We start from the raw sequence: 25,960 nt of genomic DNA on the forward strand, positions 1-25,960 counted from the left end.
CACAACACCTTTGATGAATCTCCAGGGAGTAATGCCGAGTGAAGAAAGCCAGTCCTAAAAGGTTACATATTCTGTGATTCCATTTATATAGCATTCTTGAGATGGCTAACTTCTATGAATGAGAATACATTCGTGGTTGCCAGGGCTTAGGGATGGGGCTTGAGAGGAGGGAAGTGGGTGTGGTTCCAAATGGACAACTGAGGGCTGTCTCTGCTAGGGGAACTATTATGTGGCTCCACCATGGTGGTGGTGGGTAAATGAAGCCTAAGGATGTGATGGAATTTCATGGAACTAAATACACACAAATCAAATGAGTGCATGTACAACTGGTAAAATGTGAAAAAGATGGGTGGATTCTAGCGATCCCCACGTCCTGCTCATGATAGGCTACTGTAAGGGAGCAAGAAGTTACCATGGGGGGAGACTGGATGAAAGACATATGGGATTGCTCTGTATCATTTCTTAAACTGCATATAAATCTACAAGGATCTCAAGATAAGTTTAATTAAAAACTCAAAACAAGAATTGAAACAAGATATGTACTGATAATAATAGAAGGACAGGAGGGCTAAGTGAGGAAGGGACACTATCCATCAGTGGACTTCTTCCATGTGGAGAATAGGGGTTCAAACAGAGTCACATCATCCTCAAGACATTCCTGTGACTATTAATATTCCCATTTACAAGATAAGGAAACCTGAGGCCTGGAGAAGTAACACGTTTTGCATGAGACCTCCCCAGCAAGTAAAGGACAAAGCTCCAATCTCTCAGAATGCAAAACCAGTGCTCTTAACATCTCCCCCATCTTTGCAGCAAACCCTTATTGTCTCTGCCTGCTGCTGCTGCCACACCAACCGTCAGGCCTAACCTTTAGCCCCTGAGGTGACAGCCCCCCCCCCCCCCATATGCCAGGACCGGCAACCATCTTTGTCTTTCAAACAGGAAGCAAAGATTATTCAGAGTCAGACACAAGCATTTGCCTTCTTTGCTAAGCAGATCATAAAGAGAACTCATGCAAAGAGCATTCGGAAAACCCAGGCCCAAATCCAATAAAACAGTTAAGTAACACTCCCAACAGTACAAAGGGCATTAATTAAAACAAATTGAAAAGATGTGTCTGTATAAATATTTTTGAAGACAAGGCTGTCGAGAAGGAGTTAGACCTTGGGGAGATTTATGAGTTACTGATAATTATAGGGGAAATAAATCTTCGGAAGACAAAATCACTTAAGAATAGATTTTGTAAACTAATGAGATCGGTTCCTTCCAGCTGGTGGATGGGAACAGCGTGGAAAGTTCAGGGGGCTGGGAACAGGGCAGAAGCCAGGACGAGGGAAGAGAGACCCTTCTCTGAGTATACCTTTTTTTATAGTCTGACTCAGAACCTTGGAATCCCATACCAAAAAAACTAAATGTATAGCAAAAGTCAACCTGGAGGAGAGGGGAACCCAGGATGAAATACAAATAGTAACAAACAGCTTTACCTGATTACAAATGAATATACAACCACACTGGAGGCAGGGAGAAAACAAAGAAGCAACCTCAGGAACTTGGAAAGCAGCAGGATGACTGGATACTGGGAGGCTAACGCCAAAAAGAAGCTTTCATAACTACTGTTCTCCAGTTATAACATTAATTTTCCACGGGGGTACAGGTGAGCAGTTTTGAAGCTATTTTACACAAACACTAGGAGCAAGCAAATGCGTAAATTCTTGTGGATGGTACAGCCAGGTTTCTCACTGTTGAAGAAAGAAGTTACCGTAAGGAAAGGAGGCAAAGCTGGAATGAACCCCATAGTGTCAGATTAGAACTGGAGGTTTCAGTATGAACTCGGGGTTTTTAATGTATCCATGGGTGGTGATAGAAGGAAATACAGGGAGGTGTGTGTACATGTGTGTGCGTGTTCTATAATTATGTGATCTATAATTATAATGTCTAACATATAATTTCCTAGTTCTGTCTTCGAAGAGATGCCTAGAAACCACAAAACCTCAGTAGCAGGGAGCACAACCATCGCCCTTGGTTTCTAAATGCCATCCTTCAATTTCAAAAGCCAGGGCTTTCTGGAGAAATGTTGGATTCCAGAGCTGGGGCAGAAAGAGAACAAAATGAGCCTAGATTGAGTATTTTATGGTGCCAGAAAAGCAAGAAACTTCTTAATAGGTGATAGGAGAATGTCAGAAAGATACTGGAGCCAATTTTAAGGTGCTTCTACCGGGCAAATATGGGATAATTTGAGGAACAAAATAAATGATGATAATGGATTACACCCCACTGAATAAAATAAATATCCATGAGTCCACGTTGATATACATAAATGATAGGATGGATGAATAAATACATACATACATACATATATGAGAAAGGACAGTTCCTCCTTACAGTAGAATTCTAATTAACGCTGTAGAAGGAATGTTGGAAATAAAAAAAAGAACCACAGGGCACCAGGGTGGCTCAGTCGGTTAAGCATCTGATTTCGGCTCAGGTCATGATTTTGCAGTTCATGAGTTCGAGCCCCACATCGGGCTCTGTGCTGACAGCCTGGAGCCTGCTTTGGATTCTCTCTCTCTCTCTCTCAAAAATAAACAAACATTAAAAAAATTTTTTTTAAATCGCCATTTAGCAAACATCACACCAGTGGTTGTTGCACACCAGAATCAATGTACGCTAAAATTAGTGGGCAAAAGTATGACAGGAAACAGGGTATTTGCATAATCTCTAAGTACTTTCCCATAAGATGCTTATTATTTACAGGCGCACAGGAGAAAATAGTAACTTAACAGTAGAGAAGTCTGACAGACACCATGTCAACCAAGTATCAAAGTTAGTATCACCGGAATCAAGAGAAATCAATGTCTGGCACCCTGAAAAGGACACATTGAGAAGGGGCACAACATCATTTCTAAGGTGTTCTTGCTGAGGTGCAGAAACGCAATCTAATGGAGAGAAAACCATCAGACAAACCAAACTGAGTGAGGGGTGTTCCACAAAAACACTGGCCAGTGCTTTTCTAAAACGTCCAGGTCATAGAAGACTCAGGGGCTGTCCCCAGGTAGAGGACAATAAGGATACAGGACAGTTACATGCAGTGTGAGATCCTGGATTGACTCCTGACCAGAAAAAGGTGCTACGGGGGAAATAGGAATAAGGTCTCTAGGTTGGTGAGTAGCGTTAATGCTAACTTCCTGGTTTAGATCGTTGTGCCATGAGATGTTAACATTAGCAGAAGCTGAGGGAAGGATATGGGAACTCCTTGGACTGTCTTTGCTAAGTACTTTGCAGTTTGTGGAGTCTAAAATTATTTCAAAATAAAAACTTAAAATACGTAAAGTTACAAGGGAAGTGAGTTATATTGAAATCATTATCCAAATGGCTAAACAAAATTGTTATGTTTAATTTTATCACATGAAACCAAAATAATAGTAGTGATGTTACATTTGAATGGCTCCATACATTTAACAAAATGTTTCTACATGCGTTCTGTTATTTAAGCCTCCAAACAAGCCCATGAGGTAGCATTATTTCCACTCAGCCCCCCTCCCCTCCACATTTTAGAGATGAAGAATCGTGATGTAAGAGGTACTTGGTATAGTTAAAACAAGCACAGAGCACATAAACAAGCAAAAACTTCAGAACCAGACAAATAAACCTGCTTCCACATCCCAGCACTGTCATTTCCAGCAACGTTGGCCAAGCCAGCAAAGCAACCTCAGGGGAGTGATGGCAACTGCCTTTTGAAAAAAAAAAAATCTGTGCATGTCTGTATGTGTATAGAATATACACAGAGCTTTGCATATATTTATATATTTTTAAGAGTTAACAACAGGTACATTCGCAGAGCCATCATTTCTAATATCAGTATGTCTAAGGAATGAACTAGGGTCAGGAGGAAGGAGGGACAGTCCCCTGCCAGGCACCCTCTGCACTAGCCTCACAATCATCCCCAATCTGTCTTAACAGCTTTGGTTACGATCATGGTCCCTGGAACCAGACTACCTAGGTTCACACCACAGTACTACAGTTAATCTGCTTTATGACCTTGGACCGGTTATTTAACTTCTGCTTCACAGTTTGTTCATTAGGAAAAGGGGACTGACAGTCATACTTCTTTCATATAGGAGCCATCAGAATTAAGGAGATGGCCTATGTAAAGTCTTCAGCAGAGTCCCCAACACTTTGTTAAGCACTCAGTGCATGCCATCCATCATCATCGTGATTATTGTATACACTTATGCATGTACAATATATACAATGGTGCATACAGAAAATACAACTTCAAAGTATTTCATTTGAATACATAAACTGTAACATATAGTTAAGCTTTTTTCTTCTGTGACTCCCCCACCTAGACTGGACCCTCAAGCAGTAGCAAGCCTCATTTCCTCATTTTGTGCTGGTTTTAAAGCCCCTCCGTGGTTGCCCCATGGCGAGCGCCAGGGACTGCTCCTAAACTAGCTGGAGTCCAGCTTCCACATTTTTAAAATCACATTGGGGCTGAATCTTCCCATCCGATAAGCTGACGTGGCAGACCTGTGTGACATGTTTTACTCTGGTCACAGAGGGAATTGAGGGACGCCCGCCTTGGATTGGAGATCCCGTTTAGCCTCTAGACTATACACCCCAGGATTATGCCATGGCACCCTGTCTGGTTCCACTTGGCTACTGGGCTGCCGTAGTAACTCGGGATAACTACATGCAATTCTATCAAGGCTTCCAACCTTTGAGCGCCACCTGAAGTAATAACACCGTTGTTCATCTCCTCTGCAGTCTAAACATAGGAAGGATGGTGCCCACCCTGGGTGTGGTGGTCGTGGCTGCTCCGAAGCAGTTCTAGGGGCTGCGGTGGTGGTGACGGCCACACACACAGGTGGCAGTGGTGGCAGTGTAGATCATGGCGTGCTAATGGCAGTGGTGTTCATCATCCACAGTGTGGTGGTGACGGTGGTGATGGGATGGATGACGGTGTTGGTGAGGGCAGTGATCTTGTCGGTCCTGACATGATGGTGGGTGGCACTACCAACGTGGGGGCAGTAGGGGCGTGGCGATAGTCAGAAATGCCGATCATGATTTGATGATGGTGGGAGTGGTGGTGACAATCAAGTAGATTATGATTCCGCAATTTACATCAGCGCCTAAACCTGGATGTCATGGTGGGAGGTCTTTGTTCGAGGAAGCTCCCCGCAAGTGATCTTGTATATACACGGCCAGTTGTAAAACACTTGCTAGGCCTGGGTCTTACAGGCAGTTTGTCTAAATAAATGCAGCCCGATCCCCCTGACATAATTTGCCAATGGAGTTAACTACCTATCTTACGAGGTGTGGTCCTCTGAACGCTTATCAGCAGAATGTTCCATGAAACTAAGCCCTGATCCTTCTGTGCCCTTCGTGGAGAGTTACTATGCACATCCACACATTAGGGGCTTGCAAAGGATCTGCATTTGGCAAGAAGACCTGTTTCACTTTGTCTATCCTGGTATTTCCAAAGTTTATTTGACCACTGAACCCTTTTGGCGGGGGGCAGGGGGGGGGGCACGTTGCTGGTAGGTGCCTATAAATCATTACACAGGGGCACCTGGGTGGCTCAGTTGGTTAAGCGTCCAGCTCTGGCTCAGGTCATGATCTCACAATTCGTGAGTTCGAGCCCTACATCAGTCTCTGTGCTGACAGCTCTTGGAGCCTGCAGCCTGCTTCGGATTCTTTGTCCCCCTTTCTCTCGCCCCCCCCCTCAGAAATAAACATTAAAAAAATTAAAAATACAATACAATAAAATAAATCATTACACAGAACAGTTAGAGATATGCTGATCTAAACAGCATTGGAATGAAATAAATAAATAAATAAAACTCTCAGGAGAAACGTTCCCCCAGAAGGTCTAATTTTTTACTGCTTGTTGAGAATGGTAACTTTGGTTAGCTTTGCAACTCTAAATTATGTCTTATATGGCAAATGGAGAAGATCACCTACAATTTACATAATCAGAATTGACCAACGAATACATTAAACAAGTTAACTAAGGGTATTTTAACAAACGAACCTCAAAAATGAAATTGCATTAAACTCCATAAAACATTTGCCACCTAAGAAACCCATATCCTTCTTTTTGTCACTAAATGCTTTTTATTGAGATACAATTGACTCTATCTTTTTATTCCATATGCATAACATTGGTGATCTGGTCATTACAGCAAAGCAGTCCTTGTTTACTTTAGAGCCCAGGTCTGGGTTAAGGAAAGAACCTGTGTAACTGAAAGGGGGTGGTTCCTCTGTGGTCAGTACTGCCCCCACAGATCTTTAGGGGTGCCTCACGGGCACCCAGGATGTTTGGGAAGAGTCTAAGTTCCTATACCTCACTGCCAGAGAGTAGGCTCAGGCGCCACCCGGGATATGCATTTTTAACAAGGACATCATTCAGTGTGGACTCACTTTGAGAAATATCAGGAAAAGTGCTAGTGTTAAACATGCTGTTCTCCTCCTGTGCCCCCACAATGTCAACCCTAGGAAAAATTCCAGTTTCAGGCTCCTTGTTCCTACGGCGGCTGAGGGAGCAGCCCTGCCATGGAGGTGGGCTATCTCCACTCAGGTCTCTTCCCTCAGGCAGCCGCTGTTAACCTCCAGGGCAAAGTCCACAACCCCACCAGGTATGCTTAAAGAATTAGGAAAATGGCTTTCTCATTTCTACAGTGATCCCTTCCCATTCACTGAGTGATCGTTAGTCTTAACACGAATAATGCGAAAAGGCAGCCGAGCAATTTAAATTTTATCCATAAAATTAAGCCCTATGTTTCACCACGGCGTTTAACTCCATGACCTATTTTATTGAATCCCTTAGCAGATCTTGGATAGTTTCCTTGAGCGTAAATTACCATGAAGGTAAATTGAAAACGTATCAAGAAATGGGCAAGGATATTAGTGCAGAATCAAGGAGTCATCAAGCTTCAGTTGTTCTGAAGACTTAAAAAAAAGTATCTTTTCCATACAGTTTGAATGGAAAGAACTGATTTGATTAATAAGACTTTACTTTTTCATAGGTCACCGTCTGCCTCCTGCATTATACGTAACTCAGTGTAGAGGCCCCTTCCTCCAAAAAGTCTGTTCCACCTGTATAGAGCCTCTTCTGGGCTCTCTTCCTCGTGTACCTCTGCCCTCCATTGACCACCTTGTGGTGACTGTCTGTCTCACCCAGGACTGCACTCCCCATGAGGACAGGGCTCCCACAGCATTTATTTCAGAACTTACAGTGCTGGTACACTACCTGACTTAAAGTGCATGCTGGGCTGCCAGCTCAAACAAAGGCATGTGCCACCCTCTTGCCTTAAGAAGAGGAGAAATGGTGTCTGTAATGAAAATAAGGGATAAGAAGGGGAAATTCAGATTCAAGGGATATCTCTAGTGTGCTCTCCAACCATGTATTCGCCCTGAACTGGTCTTCGTCTCCTACCTCAGCTCATTGGATTCAGGTCAAGAGACTGGGAAACAGGGAGGTTAAGTAATTTGCCCCAGGTCACACAGCTCATAAGCAGCAGAGCTGAGTCTCATCACTCAGATATTCCTCTGCCTGCTCGCCCTCAAGTTCCTGCCACTACAAAGCCCGTCTTAAGAGGACACTTGTGGCGTATGGCCCAGGACTAGTTACTCATCAATGGGAAACGAGGCTGCTTGGCAGAGATTCCACACACAGAGGCTGCCCACAGCAGCATTTGGTGCTTCTTCGCATGACTCCTTCAGCAGACTCCACACCAAGCCAGAACTGCCCAATTACAGCTTGCCCCCCACCGCCTATTTTCCCGTGTGAAGTTCCTGCTAGATCTAAGGCCCCCAAAGAGAACATAATATGTTGCTGAGGAACCATGAGACCCTAGCATTTGGAAGTTCTGGTGAGTTCTTTTTAAAACCTCCCTACTCTGAAAGGACACTCATTCTGTTCAGCAGGCAGAGGGAACGCAGCCGGGAGTTAAATGTTGGAAAACAGAGGCACGCAAAAGAAGAACGTTCAAAATACCCTGAACGCACATAGGGTGCCAAGGAGCCAGCCACCCCGTCAGAGACTTTGTCGGCACTCCGAGAAATGGGGGACACGGCCAGCTGAGCAGCACCAAGCACCTGAGCCTCAGGGAAACCATTGTAGAGGATGGGACAGGAGAGAGGAAATAAAAAAGGCCTTGCTATCCAGGACCAGGAGGGACGTTTAAACCCTATGAAATATCGCTGCTTTGTTGTTTACCTTGCTAGGCTTTTAAGAAGTTGCACACAAAGAAAGCAGGACGTTTGGAAACGCAAGAAAGAGAAACCTCACCCTGACAAGCCGCGACATTGAAGGATTCTGGAGACCAGAGGGGGCTTTGTAGTGTGCAGGAAGAGTGTGCGGGTGGAAAGAAAGCCTCTGCACAGAAAAAAAGGGAGGGAAATGGAGGGCAGACAGAAGAGCCTCATATTCCATGGGCACTCTGAGAGGGAGGGAGGATGGTTACACTTCACGAGGCCACCACTGTGCTCCCTGAAGTCTACCACTCTACTCGGGATAACCAGAATTCCGGGATCTGTTCTCCCTGCTCCAGGCTTCCTTGATCCAGGCATTTAGTGGCCTTTGAAATTGATGGGTGCTTCTGGCCAGCAACACCCAGCGCAGAGCAATAAATAGGCAGTCTCAAGTTCACTGGGACCAGGAGAGCTAAGAGCAATCTGGCTTAGGAAACAAACAAACCAAAAGGCAGAACTTGAGGGAGAAAATAAGGAAAAGCGTGCCAAGGTGGCCTCAAAACCTCAACAGCTTCATGTTTTCCAAATCATATCTTCCAGACTGAGCTTGGAGGCCAAGTTCAATCACAATAAGCTCTTTGTAAAAGCATGCAGGTCCATTTGATTGAGATCCTGTTTTTTGTTTTTTGTTTTCAACCGGCTTATCACCCCTCTGGCTTCCTTTCCTTGTTTACTTGATTCCTCACAGCATTTGCAACACTTGGTCCTGATGTTTCTTAAAAGATTTTCGCTTTTCAAAGCCTTGTTTCCCAAGGTGCTTTGCAGCACAACCAAAGAAAGAAGAAAACGGACAGAAGGGTCCATGAAGCAGGGAAGGGTTGGACTGTGCCCATGTATGCAGGGATACTGGACTTCCCTGAGCAGAAGTGGGGGGTGCCGGGGGGATGAGACAGTAGAAGGAGCCGGCCAAGCCTGAGCATTACCTAATGCTTCTCCCAGTTGTTTGGACAGGTGTAATTTTGTTTTAAATGTGTATGGTAATTCTTAATAAAATGCTGATAAATGTGCAAAGCATTCTCTGTGGTAATAATGAAGTCTTTACACTTTGGAATGCCATTAAGTCTTACTTCATGGTTTGTGAGGCTGCCGGCATTTTAAGTAGCATTAACATTTTCTAGAAGCCCAGTCCTGCTGGGGGACACGGTCAGCTCTAGAGGGGGTGAATCTCTGTCATCCCCCAGAGTGACCTGGTTTGGGGTCGCATTCACAGAGGTGGAGCTACCGAGTGGTACTCTCCCTAGTTCTGGCCGGCTTAGGGCTCTCCGAACCTCACTGTCAGTCACCCATATAGTGCCACAGAAAAAGTACAGGCAGGCCTGCTCCAGATCCCAATCCTGCCATTTCCTGGTGGTGTAAGCACAGCAAAGTGATAGGACTTTTCTGGATCTCCATTCCTATTCCAGTTATTATGCCTAGGTACCAAAGCACCCCAGACTCAATGATATAAATTGACCATTTTGTTACACTCACAAATTTGGTGGATCAGGAATTTGGACACAGCACAATGGGGATGATTTGTCTTTGCCCCATGATATTTGGGGACTCCTCCGGGAAGACCTCAAAGACTGGGACTGACTAGAGAGCTGGGATCAGGAGTCATCTGGAGACTTCTTCACTCACACATCTGGCAGTTAGTGCTGGGTATTGGCAGGGATGCTGACCATAACATTTACACGTGGCTTTATCACTTCATCGTGGAGTCTCTCTGCGTAGGCTAGTTTGGGCTTCACAGCCTGGCAGTTGGGTTCCAAAATGAAGTGTCCTCAGATCATAAGGTAGACATGCATGGCATTTCTATGACCTAGCCTCAGAAGTCACATAGTATCACTTCTACCCCTAGGTAAAACATGCACAGTGTGCACCCAGGTCCAAGGGGGAGGGGCACAGACTTTCAATGTAGGAGCGACTGGGTTCCAGAAGGGCACGCGTGCACTGGGAGATAATATTGTGATCATCTTCCAAAAAGACAACCTGCCACCATTCCCTCCTCTGCTTCTGCACCAGACAAGAGGATGGAGGGAGTGACAATCGCTGAGTACCAGCTAAGTGCCATGAACTATTCATGTTATCAAATTCTCATTCGTTTATTTAAATAACTCTGGATTTAGGAAAATAGAAGGGATTGTGACTATGTCACATATTCTCATGGAGATGGCACAGGCACGGGATCGCAAGTCCCACCAAGCAAGCAAGTTTAGAGTTTTTGTTCATCTCACATCTACTAATATCCTGTTAGCCGAAAGGAGTCTCATGACCAAGCCCAAAGTCAAGGAGTGGGGAAGTACATTCTGCCTTTGTGAGGCTATGGCGGGGTGTGTATAATACTATAATGACAGAGTGAGGAATTAGGACCAATAATTCAATCTACCATACCCATTTTCTAGAATGAAGAAAATTGGATAAGGATATTGTGGCATTACAGCTAGTGTTTAACAGTATAATCTGGGATGCAAAATACCCATATAAAGTAGTAGGTTATCAAATTGCTAATAAAAGAATAATTCAACATGACTAGGTAGCATTTATCCCAGGTATTCAAGGACAATATACCATCAAGATATCTATTAATACATCGCATTACTAAGACAATATATTTTTATGGAACCTAAATCATCATCTCAATACACACTTAAAAGTCATTCAATAAAATCCAACACCTACTTAGGGATTTTTTTTTAAGCTCTTAGTAAATTAGAACTATAAGGATACTTTTCTAGCATGACAGGTAATGGCATAACACTTCAGAAGCATTCCCACATAAGCAAGGAAATAGGAAAGAATGCCTCCTCACCACCATTATTTTCTAATGGCATCAGTCAAAAATAAGAAATATAGACAGGAGACTTGGTTTTCATTATTTGCAGGTGGTATTACTGTATCCCTAGAAAATCCAGGAGAAGCATTTGAAAACCCATCAGAACTAATACGTTCGGTAAGGTAGTCCAGATTAAAAATAAACAAACCAAAATACAGAGTTTCCTACATATCAGTGGCAATACTAGGTCATGAAATGTTTATAACTATACAAAACATGTAATATATAACATATATAAAAACATCTATAACCTATATGTTATATAAAATACCAGGAAAAAAAATCATTCACTGGATAAACCACCAAGGACACACGTCCCCAGGGCCAACCTGAACTAGAAATGTGAAGGGCATGGGTGGGAGCAGCCCCGTCTCTCTCCTAAGAGACTTCACTTTATGCAAATATGACCAGGTCCTCAAGGGAATGGTCATTTATTGATTGGCTTTCCAGGGAAAGCATCCGTGGCTATTTTTCTTCACTTAACTTGAGAGAAGTATCCCCAGGTTCACCTGGAAGACTAACCAAGTGCTCAGAAAGCTCTATCAGGTGTTAAAATGTAATTTCTAAAAAGTGATTAAATGATCAGGATACTGACTCTGGACAGCCCTATGGAACACAAAGTCTATGTAAAAAGATCAATAATGTCTTGTGAGTCAAATACAAAATGAGTGGTGGCGGAGACAGAGTATTTAAAAAAGGACATGGGACAGTCCCTTAAGTATTTAAAGAAAAAAGTCAATTTGAGTTCCTACCGTATATATTTAGCATTCTTAAAAAGCTAAAAATAAACCTCAGAAGAGGAGAATTCCCCATCGATGGATATTTCCTGTGACCTACAGCTCCCTCCTTGCACTACACAAGCAAGTGGATTTTTGAGCTGCAAATAAAAATCAGAGTAAACCTAAATGCTGCCTTTATCCTTCTGCTGTAAATTAAAAAATTAAACAGGGACCTAGCCAGTCTATGACAGGTCCACCCAGCAGCCCATGCTGGACAGACAGACCTTTCTGGAGGCAGGAAACCAGTCAGAGAAAAGTAACAGATCTATGAAAAGGAACTGTGTTTCTTTTTTCTTTTTTCTTTTTTTTAATTTTTTTTTAACGTTTATTTATTTTTGAGACAGAGAGAGACAGAGCATGAACGGGGGAGGGTCACAGAGAGAGGGAGACACAGAATCCGAAACAGGCTCCAGGCTCTGAGCTGTCAGCACAGAGCCCGACGCGGGGCTCGAACCCACGGACCATGAGATCGTGACCTGAGCCGAAGTCGGACGCTCAACCGACCAAGCCACCCAGGCGCCCCAAGGAACTGTGTTTCTTAAGATGGTCCCAGCCTGTGGATTCTGGCCAAGGGGCCCTCCACTTAAGAAGATAAAATTATTGAATCTCTGGTTCTCCATGAGATTCAAGAGAAAAATGTGATCACAGCAGAAAATCAACCTGTAGGGAAAAGGAGCAGTCTGAGGACAGTGAATGGCGTTTGGGGTGCCAAATTAGAGCTCAGTGTAGACGAGGCAGCAGGGAGGTGATCTCTGGAGACGAAACAGAGAACCAGAACAGTCGGAGGAATTCTTCCAGAACTCAAGAAAAAGATAAGGACGTGAAAATTCAAAGAGACAGTAAAGAATTAATGCCAGCAAGTAGAGCAGAGGCACAGTGCCAGAGGAAGGACAGAAGCGTCCCTGAATTGAGTTGAGGCTTTAGTTCATGTGGACGTGGGGGGTCGGAGCTGGTTGAAGATCTACACCGAATTCCCAGCAGCCACACTGGAGTTGGATGAGAGGTACAGGACGTGGAGGAGAATCCTCTCTATGAGGTGCCGGCGGACCCAACAGGGAAACATTTCATACACTTGTTAAAAAGACTTCATACACAAAAAGACAAAGGAGCAATGAGTATGAACAGGTGGTCCACAACAGGAGAAACACACATGTCTAATGAGGAATAAAAATCACACGAGAAATAATCTTAAAAGCAAATGGTAAACCACAAAAAGTTCCTGCAGATTGGCAAAGATGTTTTTAAATGAATAATCCCAGCACTAGCCAGTATGGGGTGAGATGGGTTCTCTCATACCATGCTAGTGGCTGTCTCCTCTTGTTCAGGATTTCGGAAAAGCAGTTTAGCAAGAGGTAGCGAAAGCCCCGAAATCTTCAAGCCACTAGTTTTCCTTTCTAATAATTTATCTTAAAAATGTATCTGTGGGGCGTCTGGGTGGCTCAGTCAGTTGAGCGTCTGACTTCAGCTCAGGTCATGATCTCTCAGTTCATGGGTTCGAGCCCCACATCGGGCTCTGTGCGGACAGCTCAGAGCTTGGAGCCTGCTTCAGATTCTGTGTCTTCCTCTCTCTTAGCCCCTCCCCACTCACACTCTGTCTCTCTCTCTCAAAAATAAACATTTAAAAAAATTTTTTTCTAATGTATCTAAAAGTTGCAACCAAGATCTACAAAGATGGTCACAATATATTGATTCAGGTACAAATAGATACATAGATTAATCCTATTATTATACAGCCATTAAAAATGGTGTTTTTAAGAGTGCTTATGGCCAAGGAAAATGCTTATGATATAATCTAAGTAAAGAAGACACAAACATTTATATTATATGAAGAAAAACAGAAGAAAAAGACAACCAAAATATAAACAATATTAACCTCTTGGATACATTTGGTTGATTTCTGATTCTTTACACTTTTCAATGTACTGAAATACATCTACAAAGTACATTCATGTTAAACTTATTTTCTAGATTTTTAAACATATAGGCTTAAAGTTAAGTTGCTATAAGGCTTATGGTAACTTTGTTCCATCCCTTCCTTCCCCTCATTCCTGGTTCCCCGGGGCAGTCACATTTGACTTTTTTAGCTATTTTCCCTATTGTTTGTCTCCCTATAGCTACATAATAAGCTTATACTGTGTTTCTTGATTTTTCAGATTTAGACATTATCTGTCGGCTTCCATGAAGATTTAGCTCTTTCACACCTCTGCCCTCACACTTCACCTCTACCACATGCTCCCAAATTGATGAGCTCACAACTCTGGGTTAAAGTAATATTGTTCCCATTTATGTCTGGAAATGGCATCAACTAAGCCTAAGTACAACTAGGATTGCATTGCCTGTCGTATAAACCTTGGCTCTTCCTAGAGTTAATAATTATTTATGTGTTTCCTTACGTTCCTTATGCCTATCGCTAACTAATTCAGTCCCAAATTTTCCAAAAGATCTTCAAAACTCGGTTTAGTATATAAATAGACTCATACCCTTCCTAGAGGCCTTCAGCTCCCACGTGGATGGCTGGCTCTCTGTGCCATCATCCGGCATTTCCCTTCACTGTTTCCCCGGCGATTCCCTTTGCCTGTCTCCTGGTTTGGAACCCTTGTTTCTTGGATCCTGTGCCTTCTGCTTCTTTTGGTTTACTCTTGTTGGGGTGGAGTGCATCCTCCAGCATCTTTCTGAGAAAGGATCTACAGGAGATCAATTTTCTGAGACCTTGCATATATATGAACACGACTTTATTCTATACTCCAGTTCACAGGCCAGTAAACGACAGCCCATGGGCCAACTCTGGGCCCAGTCTGTTTTCCTTCTTTCTGTCAGCTAGAATGGTTTTTGTTGTTGTTGTTGTTTTGTTACATTTTTAAAGGGTTGTTTAACAACAACAACAAAGGACTATGCAACAAAGATTGTGTGTGGCTGACCAAGTCTAAACTATTTGCTATCTGTCCTTGAACAGGAAAGGTTTGCTGACCCCTATTCTAATTGCTTGGTTGTTTGGCTGAATATAGAATTCCAGGTTGGAAGTAATTTTCCTTTCCTGTGATGAAGGCTTTGCTCTCCTGTCTTCTGGATCCCAGAATCACTGTTGAGAAATCCAGTTCTATCCTGGGTCCCAGTCCTGTGTGTTCAACCTCTGGTTTTCTCTTTGGAAACGTTTGGAATCTTCTCCTTAAACCTGATGGTCTGAAGTTTTGCAATGGCTTGTCAGCATGTCAGCGTGTGCACTTCCTTTCCTTCAGCGTGCTGAGGGCTCAGAGGGTCTTCAGTTCTGAGAACTATGTCCTTCTAGTCTGGGAAAATATTTGTATTATTTCTTTGGTGTTAGCCTCCCTCCGTCTGCTTTCAGGAATTTCTGTCACTTAGATGTTGGGCCTCCTGGGGCAGCCCTCTAATTTTGCCTTGTTGGCATATAATTTCCTCACACTGATCGTCTGATTCTTCCACTCATTGACTTTATTGCTGCTGTCATCCACAAGAATATAAGTTCCACGAGGACAGGAATTGATCTGCTCCATCACCATTGTATTTCCCCGGCACCTAGCACAGTACCTGGCATGGAACGGGCAGTTGGTGAATACTGTTCAATTCTAAAAGTTTCCTCCTGTTTTCTGATTGTCCCTTGTAAAGCATCCCACTCTTGTTTCGTGGACGGGCCATCATCTCTTCTCCTCCTGACAGTATTATTTAGAGATTTTTGAAATTTCCTTTTGCTCTGTGCATCAGTTGCCTTTGTGTCCCCAAGTTCCTTTTCTCCCGGTGGTTGTTTTGGTCTCCGTCTTGCACGGTCAGCACCTTTCTAAAACCTGTCTCTCCTTAGGCTATCCACTCATATTTACAGATCAGGCCCTAAATGCTGGCTGGAAGCTCTGAGGATATGGGTGCAGCTGGCAGGCCCCGTGGCCATACGATCAGGCCCTGGGTATAAGACCCCTAGGTGTGAGGACCTGTAGGAGTCTTCAGACACCCTCCTAGGTGGGACTGTTCCCCAGAGAGACATCTCCTGTCTGGTGTTCTGGGAGCCAAACTATAGCCTCCTGTCTTAAGGATGGTACTTCCTCCTCTCTCCTGTGCCTGTGTCTGGGAGGCCGGGGTCTCTCTGGCCCAACCTCAGCAGAAGGCAGACATCCGGCCTTCTGCCGGGATGGGAGAATAGGCAGGTGATTGGATCTAAGGGCTCCTTAGGCAAACTCTGAACTGGTCCTCCTGTGTTCAGGCACTCTGGCACCCCCTTCTCCAGTTCCTGAGCCCCTCCGAGCTTCTGCCACACGGGGCACCTTGCCTCCTACCTCCTTAGCCTCCTGCAGACTCTGCTTGCTCTGTTACCATTGTACATCAGCCCTCCAGCTTCTACACTTTTGTCGACCTTTCCCATGCACTGTTGTCTCCTTTCCCACTCTGTTGGCCCTCGTGACGTCATACGTGTTCTATTCCTTCATTGCCACTTTGTTAGAACAGAAGTGGAGATAAAGGATTCTGTTCACCATGTTAAGTTCACAGCCACGTCTTGCTGTGGTAAACCCAAGGAAAGGACAGTATAGCTTCCTACTAAGAGATGTGCTAGTCCTGTTACCCAGAATTAAAAGTCAGGTTCACATCCTTAGAGAACGATCAGTCTCGTGGAAAAGACAAATAGGTCTTACTCTACAAAGGCTGTAATGGAGGTGTGTCTGGGCAGCAGTGGGGTTGCCAGAGAAGCGACTGTATCTTCCCTAGGGGGAAGGAGGGTCACGTGAGGGGCAACACTGGGATTATGGGATTGTGGGAAAGGGAAGAGGCCTGAGCTCATAACCATTTGGAGGGCAAGAAGGAGTTTTAGCCTACATTGTTATTTTTATTGACTCTCCTCTCCTGGGTGCTATAACACAGCATTGCTTTCCCACTGTACCACCTGCCCCATCAAGTTGAGCTAAACCATCAAAGGTGACACCAGAGTACCCAAGATCCTAGCAGAGTTGCTCGGAGGGCTGCCTGGTGCCCCACACTGTTTCCTCCAGTAAAACAGACTAATGTGAAGGTTAAATGTATGCAAATTTCCCAAGCGAGCTGGCACTCAACAGAAGTTAGCTTCCACTTTTTTTAAACCAGCCCCCACTTTGTTTAAAGTAGGAAAGAAAAAGAACTAACATGTTCTGTGTAGCACATGGAACTCAGATACGCAGGAATAGAAGTTCCTTTGCTTTCTAGAACACTCACCTTGCCCTTAAGTCACCACTTCCATGAATGGTGGGAAAACATTTGCCACGTCAAGGTAAATGTCTTCTAATCTTAAATTTATTCTGTTACAGGTCAATTTTTAATCAAGTTAGTCTTTTGCTGCCTACTTTCCCAAGAGTGAATTAAGCATCGTAGGTAGCTTTATCATCCTGGCATCTGAAAAGGGGCATCTGGCCCTGAATGCCCTCCAGCCTAGAGGGGTGCCCTTGACCTCTATCCTCTCTGCCTCCACTTCTGAAGTCTCCTCAGCTTCTCTTGGCTAAGGCACTACCACTGCTGTCTGGGCCCGTGCCTGGGCCCTCCCTGTTACTAACAACGCCATGGTCCTTGGCCTTGGGCTGCACGCCATGTATGCCCTACCCACCCCCCAGAAGTATCCCCGCTGACTTCTCATTCTCAGCCCCTTTCACTCCTCCTCTCAAAGAGCCTGGGGAACTTTTATGGATCTCTGCCATGCCCTGCAGAAGCTGAGGGGGACTTGGAAAGCAGAGGAGGGGATATTTCCTGAAGACTGGCAGTTCCACTGTACTGAGGCCATGCCACTATACTGGCGCAGAGCACGATGGTCTCCTCCTACAAGTCCAAGTGGGAAGCAAAATGCCTGCCTGCCTGCTTTACAGTCTCCAAAACTAACTAGGCTCCTTAACTCTGCCCTCCCCACCCAACACACAGAAGGCTCTGTCTCTGAGGGGTAAGAGGGTACAGGGAGCAGGCCTCGACTTCGGTCTAAATTCTTGGTCACCACACACCTTTTCTACCAGGTTCTTCCCTATGCCTGCTGCTCATTCTGCCACCAACCCCACCCTCAGCCCAGAAGGGACTTTTCCTTTCCATTTTCATATTCTCTTCTTCTTACCACTCTACAGATTTTAGTAAAACTGTGTGCTCTGACTGCCCAGACCTGCTGTTTTGTTTTTTTTTTTTTTAGGGTAACTTTTAAAACGTAGATAAATCTTTCTCAACAAAGCCCGATTCTTACAAAATGAAAGCTTTAACCTTCACACAAGTGTTCCTCTAAAATGGGTCTTAGGATCCCGTTACCAGAAGTCAAAAGATGAACATCCTCTCCTTACTCTCAGCTGGGTCTGCCATTCCCCGGGAAACAATGGATGCCTCAGCCTCCAGGAAGGAGGGGCCCGGGGCAACCAGGTTTAACAGAGCTGGAAAATTGCATCCAAGAACTCTCAACATCCAGGGGGTGGTCAGGCTGTCCTCTTTGGATCAATTCTCCCAGCAAAACAAAAATAAACGGTGGGTAGAACATTTTTCAAACTTCATTATTAAAGCCAAAAAGCAGGGATGTCTCAGAGCAGCTGAGAGAACACCTGTAGCCAGGGAGGTAAGCAGGCTATTAGAACATCACAGCCACTCGTGCCCTGTGGGCACTTGCCAATACTGCTCACTTAAGCTTTGAATCAGTGGCCATATAAGCCGAGAAGGAAAGAATTCAAAGGCTGGAGCCCTCCCAAGCTGAGGAGCCTTATACTAACTTCTTCCACATTAAGCTGGACCCCCAAGGAGCTACACCTTCAAGGCCAAGGTGAACTAGATCTTAACCCACCTTCTTCCCCTAATCCTAGAGGACTTCAGAGAAACCCTGATACTAAGGCAAGCAGAAGAAGAAAAAGGCAAGGATAAAATATCACTAGGAAGAAATTGCCACACATCAACCTTTGATCAGATTTGCAGCCCTTTGCCTGAAATAGTCAAAGAAGCTTCAGTCGACAACTTCATTTAAAGTCATCCATGACTTTTAATAACTCTAGCGACCTGGGAAACACAAACATGAAGCCTGTCTGGAGGAGGGCATATCTATCTTACGCATGGGAGACACCCCTGACAAATGATTAGTCCAGGGCATTGACCGGCAAGCAGTCAAAAACAGCATCCAAAATTCACACCATCATTTCAAGAGTTGCAGAAAAAACATTTGATAAAATTCATTTATGACCAAAGCTCATTTTAATTTTTTTTCATGTTTATTTTTTTTTTCAACGTTTTTTTTTTTTTTTATTTATTTTTGGGACAGAGAGAGACAGAGCATGAACGGGGGAGGGGCAGAGAGAGAGGGAGACACAGAATCGGAAACAGGCTCCAGACTCTGAGCCATCAGCCCAGAGCCTGACGCGGGGCTCGAACTCACGGACCGCGAGATCGTGACCTGGCTGAAGTCGGACGCTCAACCGACTGCGCCATCCAGGCGCCCCTTTTCATGTTTATTTTTGAGAGAGAAAGAGAGTCAGAGTACGAGCAGGGAGGTGCAGAGAGAGAGGGAGACACAGAATCCGAAGCAGGATCCAGGCTCTGAGCTGTCAGCACAGAGCCGGACACGGGGCTCGAACTCACAAACCACAAGATCATGACCTGAGCTGAAGTTGGACACTTAACCTGCTCGACTAAGCCACCCAGGCGCCCCTGACAAAAACTCTTAAGCTGGGAATAGCTGGTAATGTCTGTTAAAGTAACGTACACGTTATTTGTCAGGATAGGCCAGGGTCATTTCAAGAATTTACCACATTAGATAACGTTTCCCTCTCATAAATCCCATGTAGATCCTGAAGAGCTACAGAGCAGTTCCCTGCCCAGCTGTGTCTCAGGGGTCCCAGTAGGCCCCACCCATGGCTTTGCCTCCTTTGTTATGGCTTTCAGATCCACTATGAGAGAGTTGGAGAGTCTACACGAGTTTTTGTGGCCAAGTCTAGGTGGGGCGTACATCACTTCCACCCACATCCCACTGACTATAACTCAGTGAGATCACATGAACCCGGCCTGATTTCAAGAAGAACAGATATATTAGCTTCCTATGTGCCCAGAAAGGGGGAGGGGGTGGCGGGGAAGAGTTTTAATGAACACGTGCCATTATCTCTGCTACAACCTAAAAAGGATATCTATAGAAAACTTGCAGCAGACATCATATGTAATACTGAAAGTCAAAAGTTTGCCTCTGATATCGGCAAAAAGGCAAGGAGGCCCGCTAATACCACCTGTATTTGGCATCCATCATGCTAGCGGTCTTCAACGGCGTGAGAAAAACAAATAAAAGGTGGAGGGATTGGAAATACAGCAAATTTGTCCATATTTTCAGATGGTATATTTTGGACATAGAAGATTCAAAAGACTATACAGAAAAATTATTAGAATTAATAAAGTTTAGCAAGGTTACTGGATATGCATCCAAGATGCCTAAATCAATTCTATTTCTATAGATTGGCAACAAATGGAATAAAAAGTATTTTCTAAATGCCATTTATAGTGGCATCCAAAAAATCAAGTGTCTAGGAATAAACCTTATAAAAGATGTTTAAGTGCTCTACAAGAAAAACCGTAAAACTTTATTTAGGTATATTTAAGGGGATCCAAATAAAAGGAAAGATATATAATGCTTGTGGATCAGCAAGCTAAAAAATTGTAAAGACATGAATTCTCCCAAAATTGAATTATAAATTCAGTTCAGTTCCTATCAAAATTTCAGCAGGGTTTTTTGGGGTGGGGCAGGGACAAGAGGAGGTGTTTCATCTGTGGAACTTGACAAGCTCATTCTAAAATTTATATGGAAAATACAGGAGTGCCTGGGTGGCTCAGTCAGTTGAGCATCTGACTTCGGCTCAGGTCATGATCTCACGGTTCATGAGTTTGATCTCTGCGTCAGGCTCTATGCTGACAGCTCGGAGCCTGCATCCTGCTTCAGATTCTGTGTCTCCCTCTGTCTCTGCCCCTCCCCTGCTCACTCGCTCTCTCTCTCTCTCTCTCTTAAAAATAAACATTAAAATTTTTTAAATAAAATAAAATTAATATGGAAAATACAGAAAGTCATTCTTCTGTTCTTCAAGACATTCTTGAAGAACAGGTGGGAAGAAGAACCAGGTATCAAGATGTATAATAAAGCTATATTCGGCAAAGCAGTGTGATGTTGTATGGGAACAGGAAATAGAGCAATAGAACAGAGGAGAAGAGAAGCACACAGGTGGACACTTGACATTCGACGTGGGTGGTGACACATAGCAGCAGAGTGGACGGGGTCTTCTTGGTAAACATTGCTAGAATAATTGACTACCCAAACGAAAAATAACTGAATAGGATTCACATCATGCACCAAGACCCAAATGTGAAAAAACAAAACTGTAAACCTTTTATGAGATAATACAGGAAAATGTCTTCATAACACAAAATTCACTAGCCATAAAGGAAAAAGCTAATAACCCAACTACGTTAAAATTAAGAACTTTTTCTTTTTTTTTTCTATTTTGAAAGGATTCCATAAAAAAGAATAGTAAGACAAGCCATAAAACAAGAGGGTATTTATGACTCCTATAACCAACCCCAAAAGGCTAGTATTTGGAATATATAAAGAACTCCACAAATCAATGATAAAATCAGCAGACAACCCAAAATATGGCCAAAAGATTTGAACAGACACTTCACAAAAATTTAAGCTTGAATGTTTAATAATATATATGAATAAATGCTCGGCCTCATTGGTAAGCAGGAAAATGAACATTGAAAGGACAGAGATATGACCACATCCATCAGATTGGGAAAATCCTGACAACGACCTCGTGTGGTATTGCATGGAACTCTTGCATGGCTGGTGGAGGGTCAGTAGCTACAGCCGCTTTGGAAAACCTTCCAACATTATCTAGCAAAACACCACAGATATGTTTACACCCACCGTATGACTCAGCGGGTCCGCTGTTAGGTGTGTGTCCTAAGAACATGTGCCCGTGTGCAGAAGGAGCCTTGTGGAAGAATGTCCTGAGGCAGTGTGGTTTGTAATCATCCAAAGCCAGACTCACACCAAGTCCATCAAAGTAAAAGAGATCAATTATTTAGTATATAATCTTGTAATGGAAGGTTATGTGGCAGTAAACCTGGTTGGATTACAGGAATGTTATTTACATAAAGCGTAAAAGGCTTAACCAAAGTATATATTCATGTGATTCCCTTTATAAAAGTTTCAGAAGCTAAATGAAGCTGTGTTTTTTTAAGGCTGCATAACTACATGGTAAAGCTATAAAGGAAAGAAAATTAATAGTGTAACAGTAGGAAGAGTGATTAAATTCTGTCACAGTGGGGCTTGCAGTAGGGAACATGTGGAATGCCAGAAGTGCTGTATCTTCACCTAGGTGATGATGAAAGCAGGATACACTTTATAACTCTCTGTCAAGCCATATGTGTTTCATGTTCTTTTATATGCATGTTATGTTTCATAATACAGTTTTTAAAAATATATCACATGCTAAGACAAAATACCATCCCACTGCAGAAGCATTACCTAATGTCTAGCCTTACCACAAGAGCCTGCCAAACAGGTGTGGTCCCATTTTACATCCAGGAAAACTGAAGTTCAAATGACTAAGTATTTTATTTTTCCATAGGCTGGTAATTGCCTAGGGTGCACTACTAAGTGATGGACGCCAGAGCCCCCACCCCAGGCTCTTTGAGTCCTGTCCATACTCTTTCCATGCTGGATCTCTGCAGCCTCCACAGTCTCCCTGTGGCTGTAAACTTAAAGTGTTCCTTTCTCCAGTCCCACAACCCACGTCTTTCCCAAAGTAGACCCATCATTTCCCGTCTACTTCCCACCTCCCCCCTACCCGTCAGTGCCCGATTCCATCCTGTCATCTTTGATCCATGAGACTCCCAATGGTGGCTAAAAAACTACACATAACTATTGCCCCGTACATGATTAGAGGATATTAGCGCCTCTGTTGAGTCCTCCATAGGAGGAAGTCGTGATGTTCCTTCAACATATTCTGACCCTAACTGTCCACACTGCCATCTGGAAGCCTTGTCTGGCCACACCCTCACAGCCTTGCTCTCAGGAGAAATATTACTCTGGGCTGTAGACGACTCTAGAGAAGCACATGGCCCCTGAGGCAGCCTTTATCCTTGCCTGAGGGGGCTGCCCCACAGAGGAGAATGCCAGAGTCTGCTCCCACTCAGGGGCAGGGTACTTTTGTACCCGCCTGATTTCAGGCCACTGGGTAGTCAGTGTTGGCACACACAACATCACTGTTCTCCCTTGCCTAGGAATGTACAAGGTGATCGGGGGCATCATCTCTCCTGTCAACGACAACTACAGAAAGAAAGACCTCGTGGCTGCCCACCACCGGGTGGCCATGGCCCGGCTGGCCCTGCAGACATCTGACTGGATCCGGGTGGACCCCTGGGAGAGTGAGCAGGCACAGTGGATGGAGACGGTGAAGGTGCTGAGGTAAGAGTGAGCATGCTTTTGTGTGATGACCAGAGGCCACGGGACCTATCTGCAGAGCCCAGTGGCTGAAAGGCAGGGACCAAGGCTCAAGTGGGGCTTCAGCCAGGCTTTCTCAGCCAAAATCCCAGCAGTGCTTCTTTGCAGAGGGAGAGAGACAAACAGACACACTCAAAGAGGTCCCGAGTGGAAAAATCACAACCCACCACCCTTCCGGACACACTTTCTGGGAATGCCCGATCTTGTTTCAGACGGCTGTATCCTCGGGCTCCAGGGCCGCCACCGAATAGATGTGTGACGAGGCACTTAAGTTCTCTGAGACACATCTCTCGCCTGCAAAATGGGGACCATAAAAACCTAAGAGGATGTTTTAAATGTAAGAACTTCTGACACAGAACCCCGTAAGAATATTCAGTAAGTGGGACCCTTTATCATTGTCACCATTGACTAGGTTGAAAATTACATCTACGCAATAAGCCCTCTCTTCTAATTGTACAAATCCAGGTTCTATAAATCCAGACTTTTATGTAAAATTGAAAAAAAGAAGCTATAAATCTAGAAGGAGTTGCTCAGGATTTTTTTTTTTTTTCCTTTTGGAACTGCTTTTAGCACTTAGCCTAAGTAATTTGCTATTTAAAGGCCTGGAGAGTCTTGTGTGTTCGGACAGTGGGTCACTGACTTGTGTCTGGGAAGCATTCCTGGGAGTTTGGTAGAGGAACGAGAAGACCCACCCGGCCTGGCTGTCAGAGGGGATGGTGAGGGGGGCCCTGCCTGTCACTAATGACAGCCAGCCTGGCTGGAAGGGATTGCAGACTGTGTGGGCTGTGTCTTTTATCTATTTGCAAACACTAGGATTTGTCAGGGAATAGGAAGCACAAGGGAGAAGGTCAAATAATTGGTGGGTCTTTTCATCCTAAATCTGTTCAGCTTTTCATTTCTTACTCATCTTCAAAGTTACTTGGTTGAAAACTGTTTACCCTTTCCTTTTTTAGTAAAGGTAAACATTTTGTTCATTTAGTTACACATGCCGGTTCTGATCGTTTGCTTTTCACTTGGGAAAGAACCAGCTAGAAGCATTCAGCAATTCAGAGCTACTTCAGAGCCTGCTGGCAAATTAAAAGAAGAGCAAATATGAAATAACTGTTAGGATACCTGTTCTTTTTTTAACATTAAAAAAAAAAAACAAATTTACACCTGAATCATCCCTTCAGAACAAGCAATCTAGCCAGCCCTCATATATCTAGGATAGCAGAGGAGAATGCAAACAGTACATAATCCAGCACGCCATTTAGCTTTAACAGGTCGTCGGAAACAAAGACCCTTTCCTCCTGCACCCTGGGAGAGGCAGTGTGGCCTAGGGCCCAGATTTTGGAGCCCAATTTACTAGCTCAGTGACTTGATGTAAGTGAGTTAGCCTCTCTGAACCTCAGTTCCTCACCTAATAAAACGGGGATGATACCACCCACTTCTCTGGGGGTACTGTGTGAATTAAATGGGATGATGTGGGCAAAATACCTGGTTTATGGTAGGTGCTGAAGAATGCTAGCTACCTTCCCTGCATCCCTAACACGGGCTCATAATTTATCATCCAAACAGATAAGCCATTCCTGGGTAAATAGGAACGGACCACAGAACTACATAATATTTTCACTGCTTCTGCTGCAAAATGCAGGCGTGTGCTAAGATGTTACTGAACACATTCTTTTTCTTTTTTTACTCTATCCTTTAGTTCAGTGCTTCTCGGCCCTGGCTGCACACTGAATCATCGAGGGAGCTTTCAAAAGTACTGAAGCCTGAGTCTTATCCCAGAGACTGGGATGTCACTGGTCTGGGGTGGGGCATCAGAATTTTAAGAGCTCCCTGGTGATTCTAAAGTGTGGCCAGGATTGAGGCCACCGCCCTCAGTCACAAAGTACGTGAATCAGGTTTATGATTAGGACCAAGATCCATCCAAACCAGTGGACCCTGGCTGCAGGAATCACCTGGGAAGCTTTTTAAAATGTTCATTCCCCACCCCCTACCCCACCTCAGAGATTATGACTTGTGGGTAGGGTCTTGGCATGGGTATTTTGTAAAAGGTCCCCAAATGATTTATTTTGTGCAGCCAAGATTAAAAATCTGTTGATATAAAGAGAGAATAGTTTTATCAGAGAGCTGATTACATTTTTTTTTCAATTTTTGGAGTGAGCTGCATTAGAAGAGGTTATTGCTAATGCTTTCCTAAAATTACCAAACGCGTTTTTTTAAGATTGAAAATCTGGTGTTTGTAAAGTTAGGTGATTTCAAAAGCATAGTAGAAACCCACCCTACCCTTTGCTCCGTATCTTTCTGATGGAATCAACAGTGAATTTACAACATAGTGACAAATAGTGTCACTATGACAAATGTCACTATGAAGTAAATTCACGGTAGAGTTCGTTGAGGATTCTTTTTCTCCTTATCAGGTTGCTTATTTTCATTCTAATTTTTTGTTTAATCTACGCCAGTTTTTATGCTTTTAGGGCATTTGATAACTTAGTTCGCTCACCATCTCCCCGTGTCGAAGGTCCTTAGTCACAATGCCATTTGATGTGGTCCATCATCAATCATCACTACTGTCATCTCATGTGCCCCTTTGCAAGCGTGATCTTATGTTGTCCTCGTTTTACAGATAAACTGAGGTTCAGAGAGGCTAGGTTAATCAACATC

The 25,960-nt window shown here is 44.0% G+C and overlaps 1 protein-coding gene across 4 annotated transcripts in view; it reads left to right on the top strand.

Moving 5' to 3' along the window:
- The window catches only part of NMNAT3 (nicotinamide nucleotide adenylyltransferase 3), a 114,069-nt gene that overhangs the window by 77,460 nt on the left and 10,649 nt on the right, over positions 1–25,960 (top strand). For 3 of the 4 annotated variants that reach the window (XM_042955138.1, XM_042955139.1, XM_042955136.1), the window contains exon 3: positions 23,092–23,275. In XM_042955138.1, the coding sequence (XP_042811072.1) occupies positions 23,092–23,275 (184 nt within the window). Of the gene's footprint in view, positions 1–23,091; positions 23,276–23,523; positions 23,649–25,960 lie in introns of all 4 variants that reach the window. The other variant, XM_042955137.1, reaches the window with a different exon arrangement.

The sequence above is a fragment of the Panthera leo genome, chromosome C2 (assembly GCF_018350215.1).
Source record: "Panthera leo isolate Ple1 chromosome C2, P.leo_Ple1_pat1.1, whole genome shotgun sequence".
NCBI lineage: Eukaryota > Metazoa > Chordata > Mammalia > Carnivora > Felidae > Panthera > Panthera leo.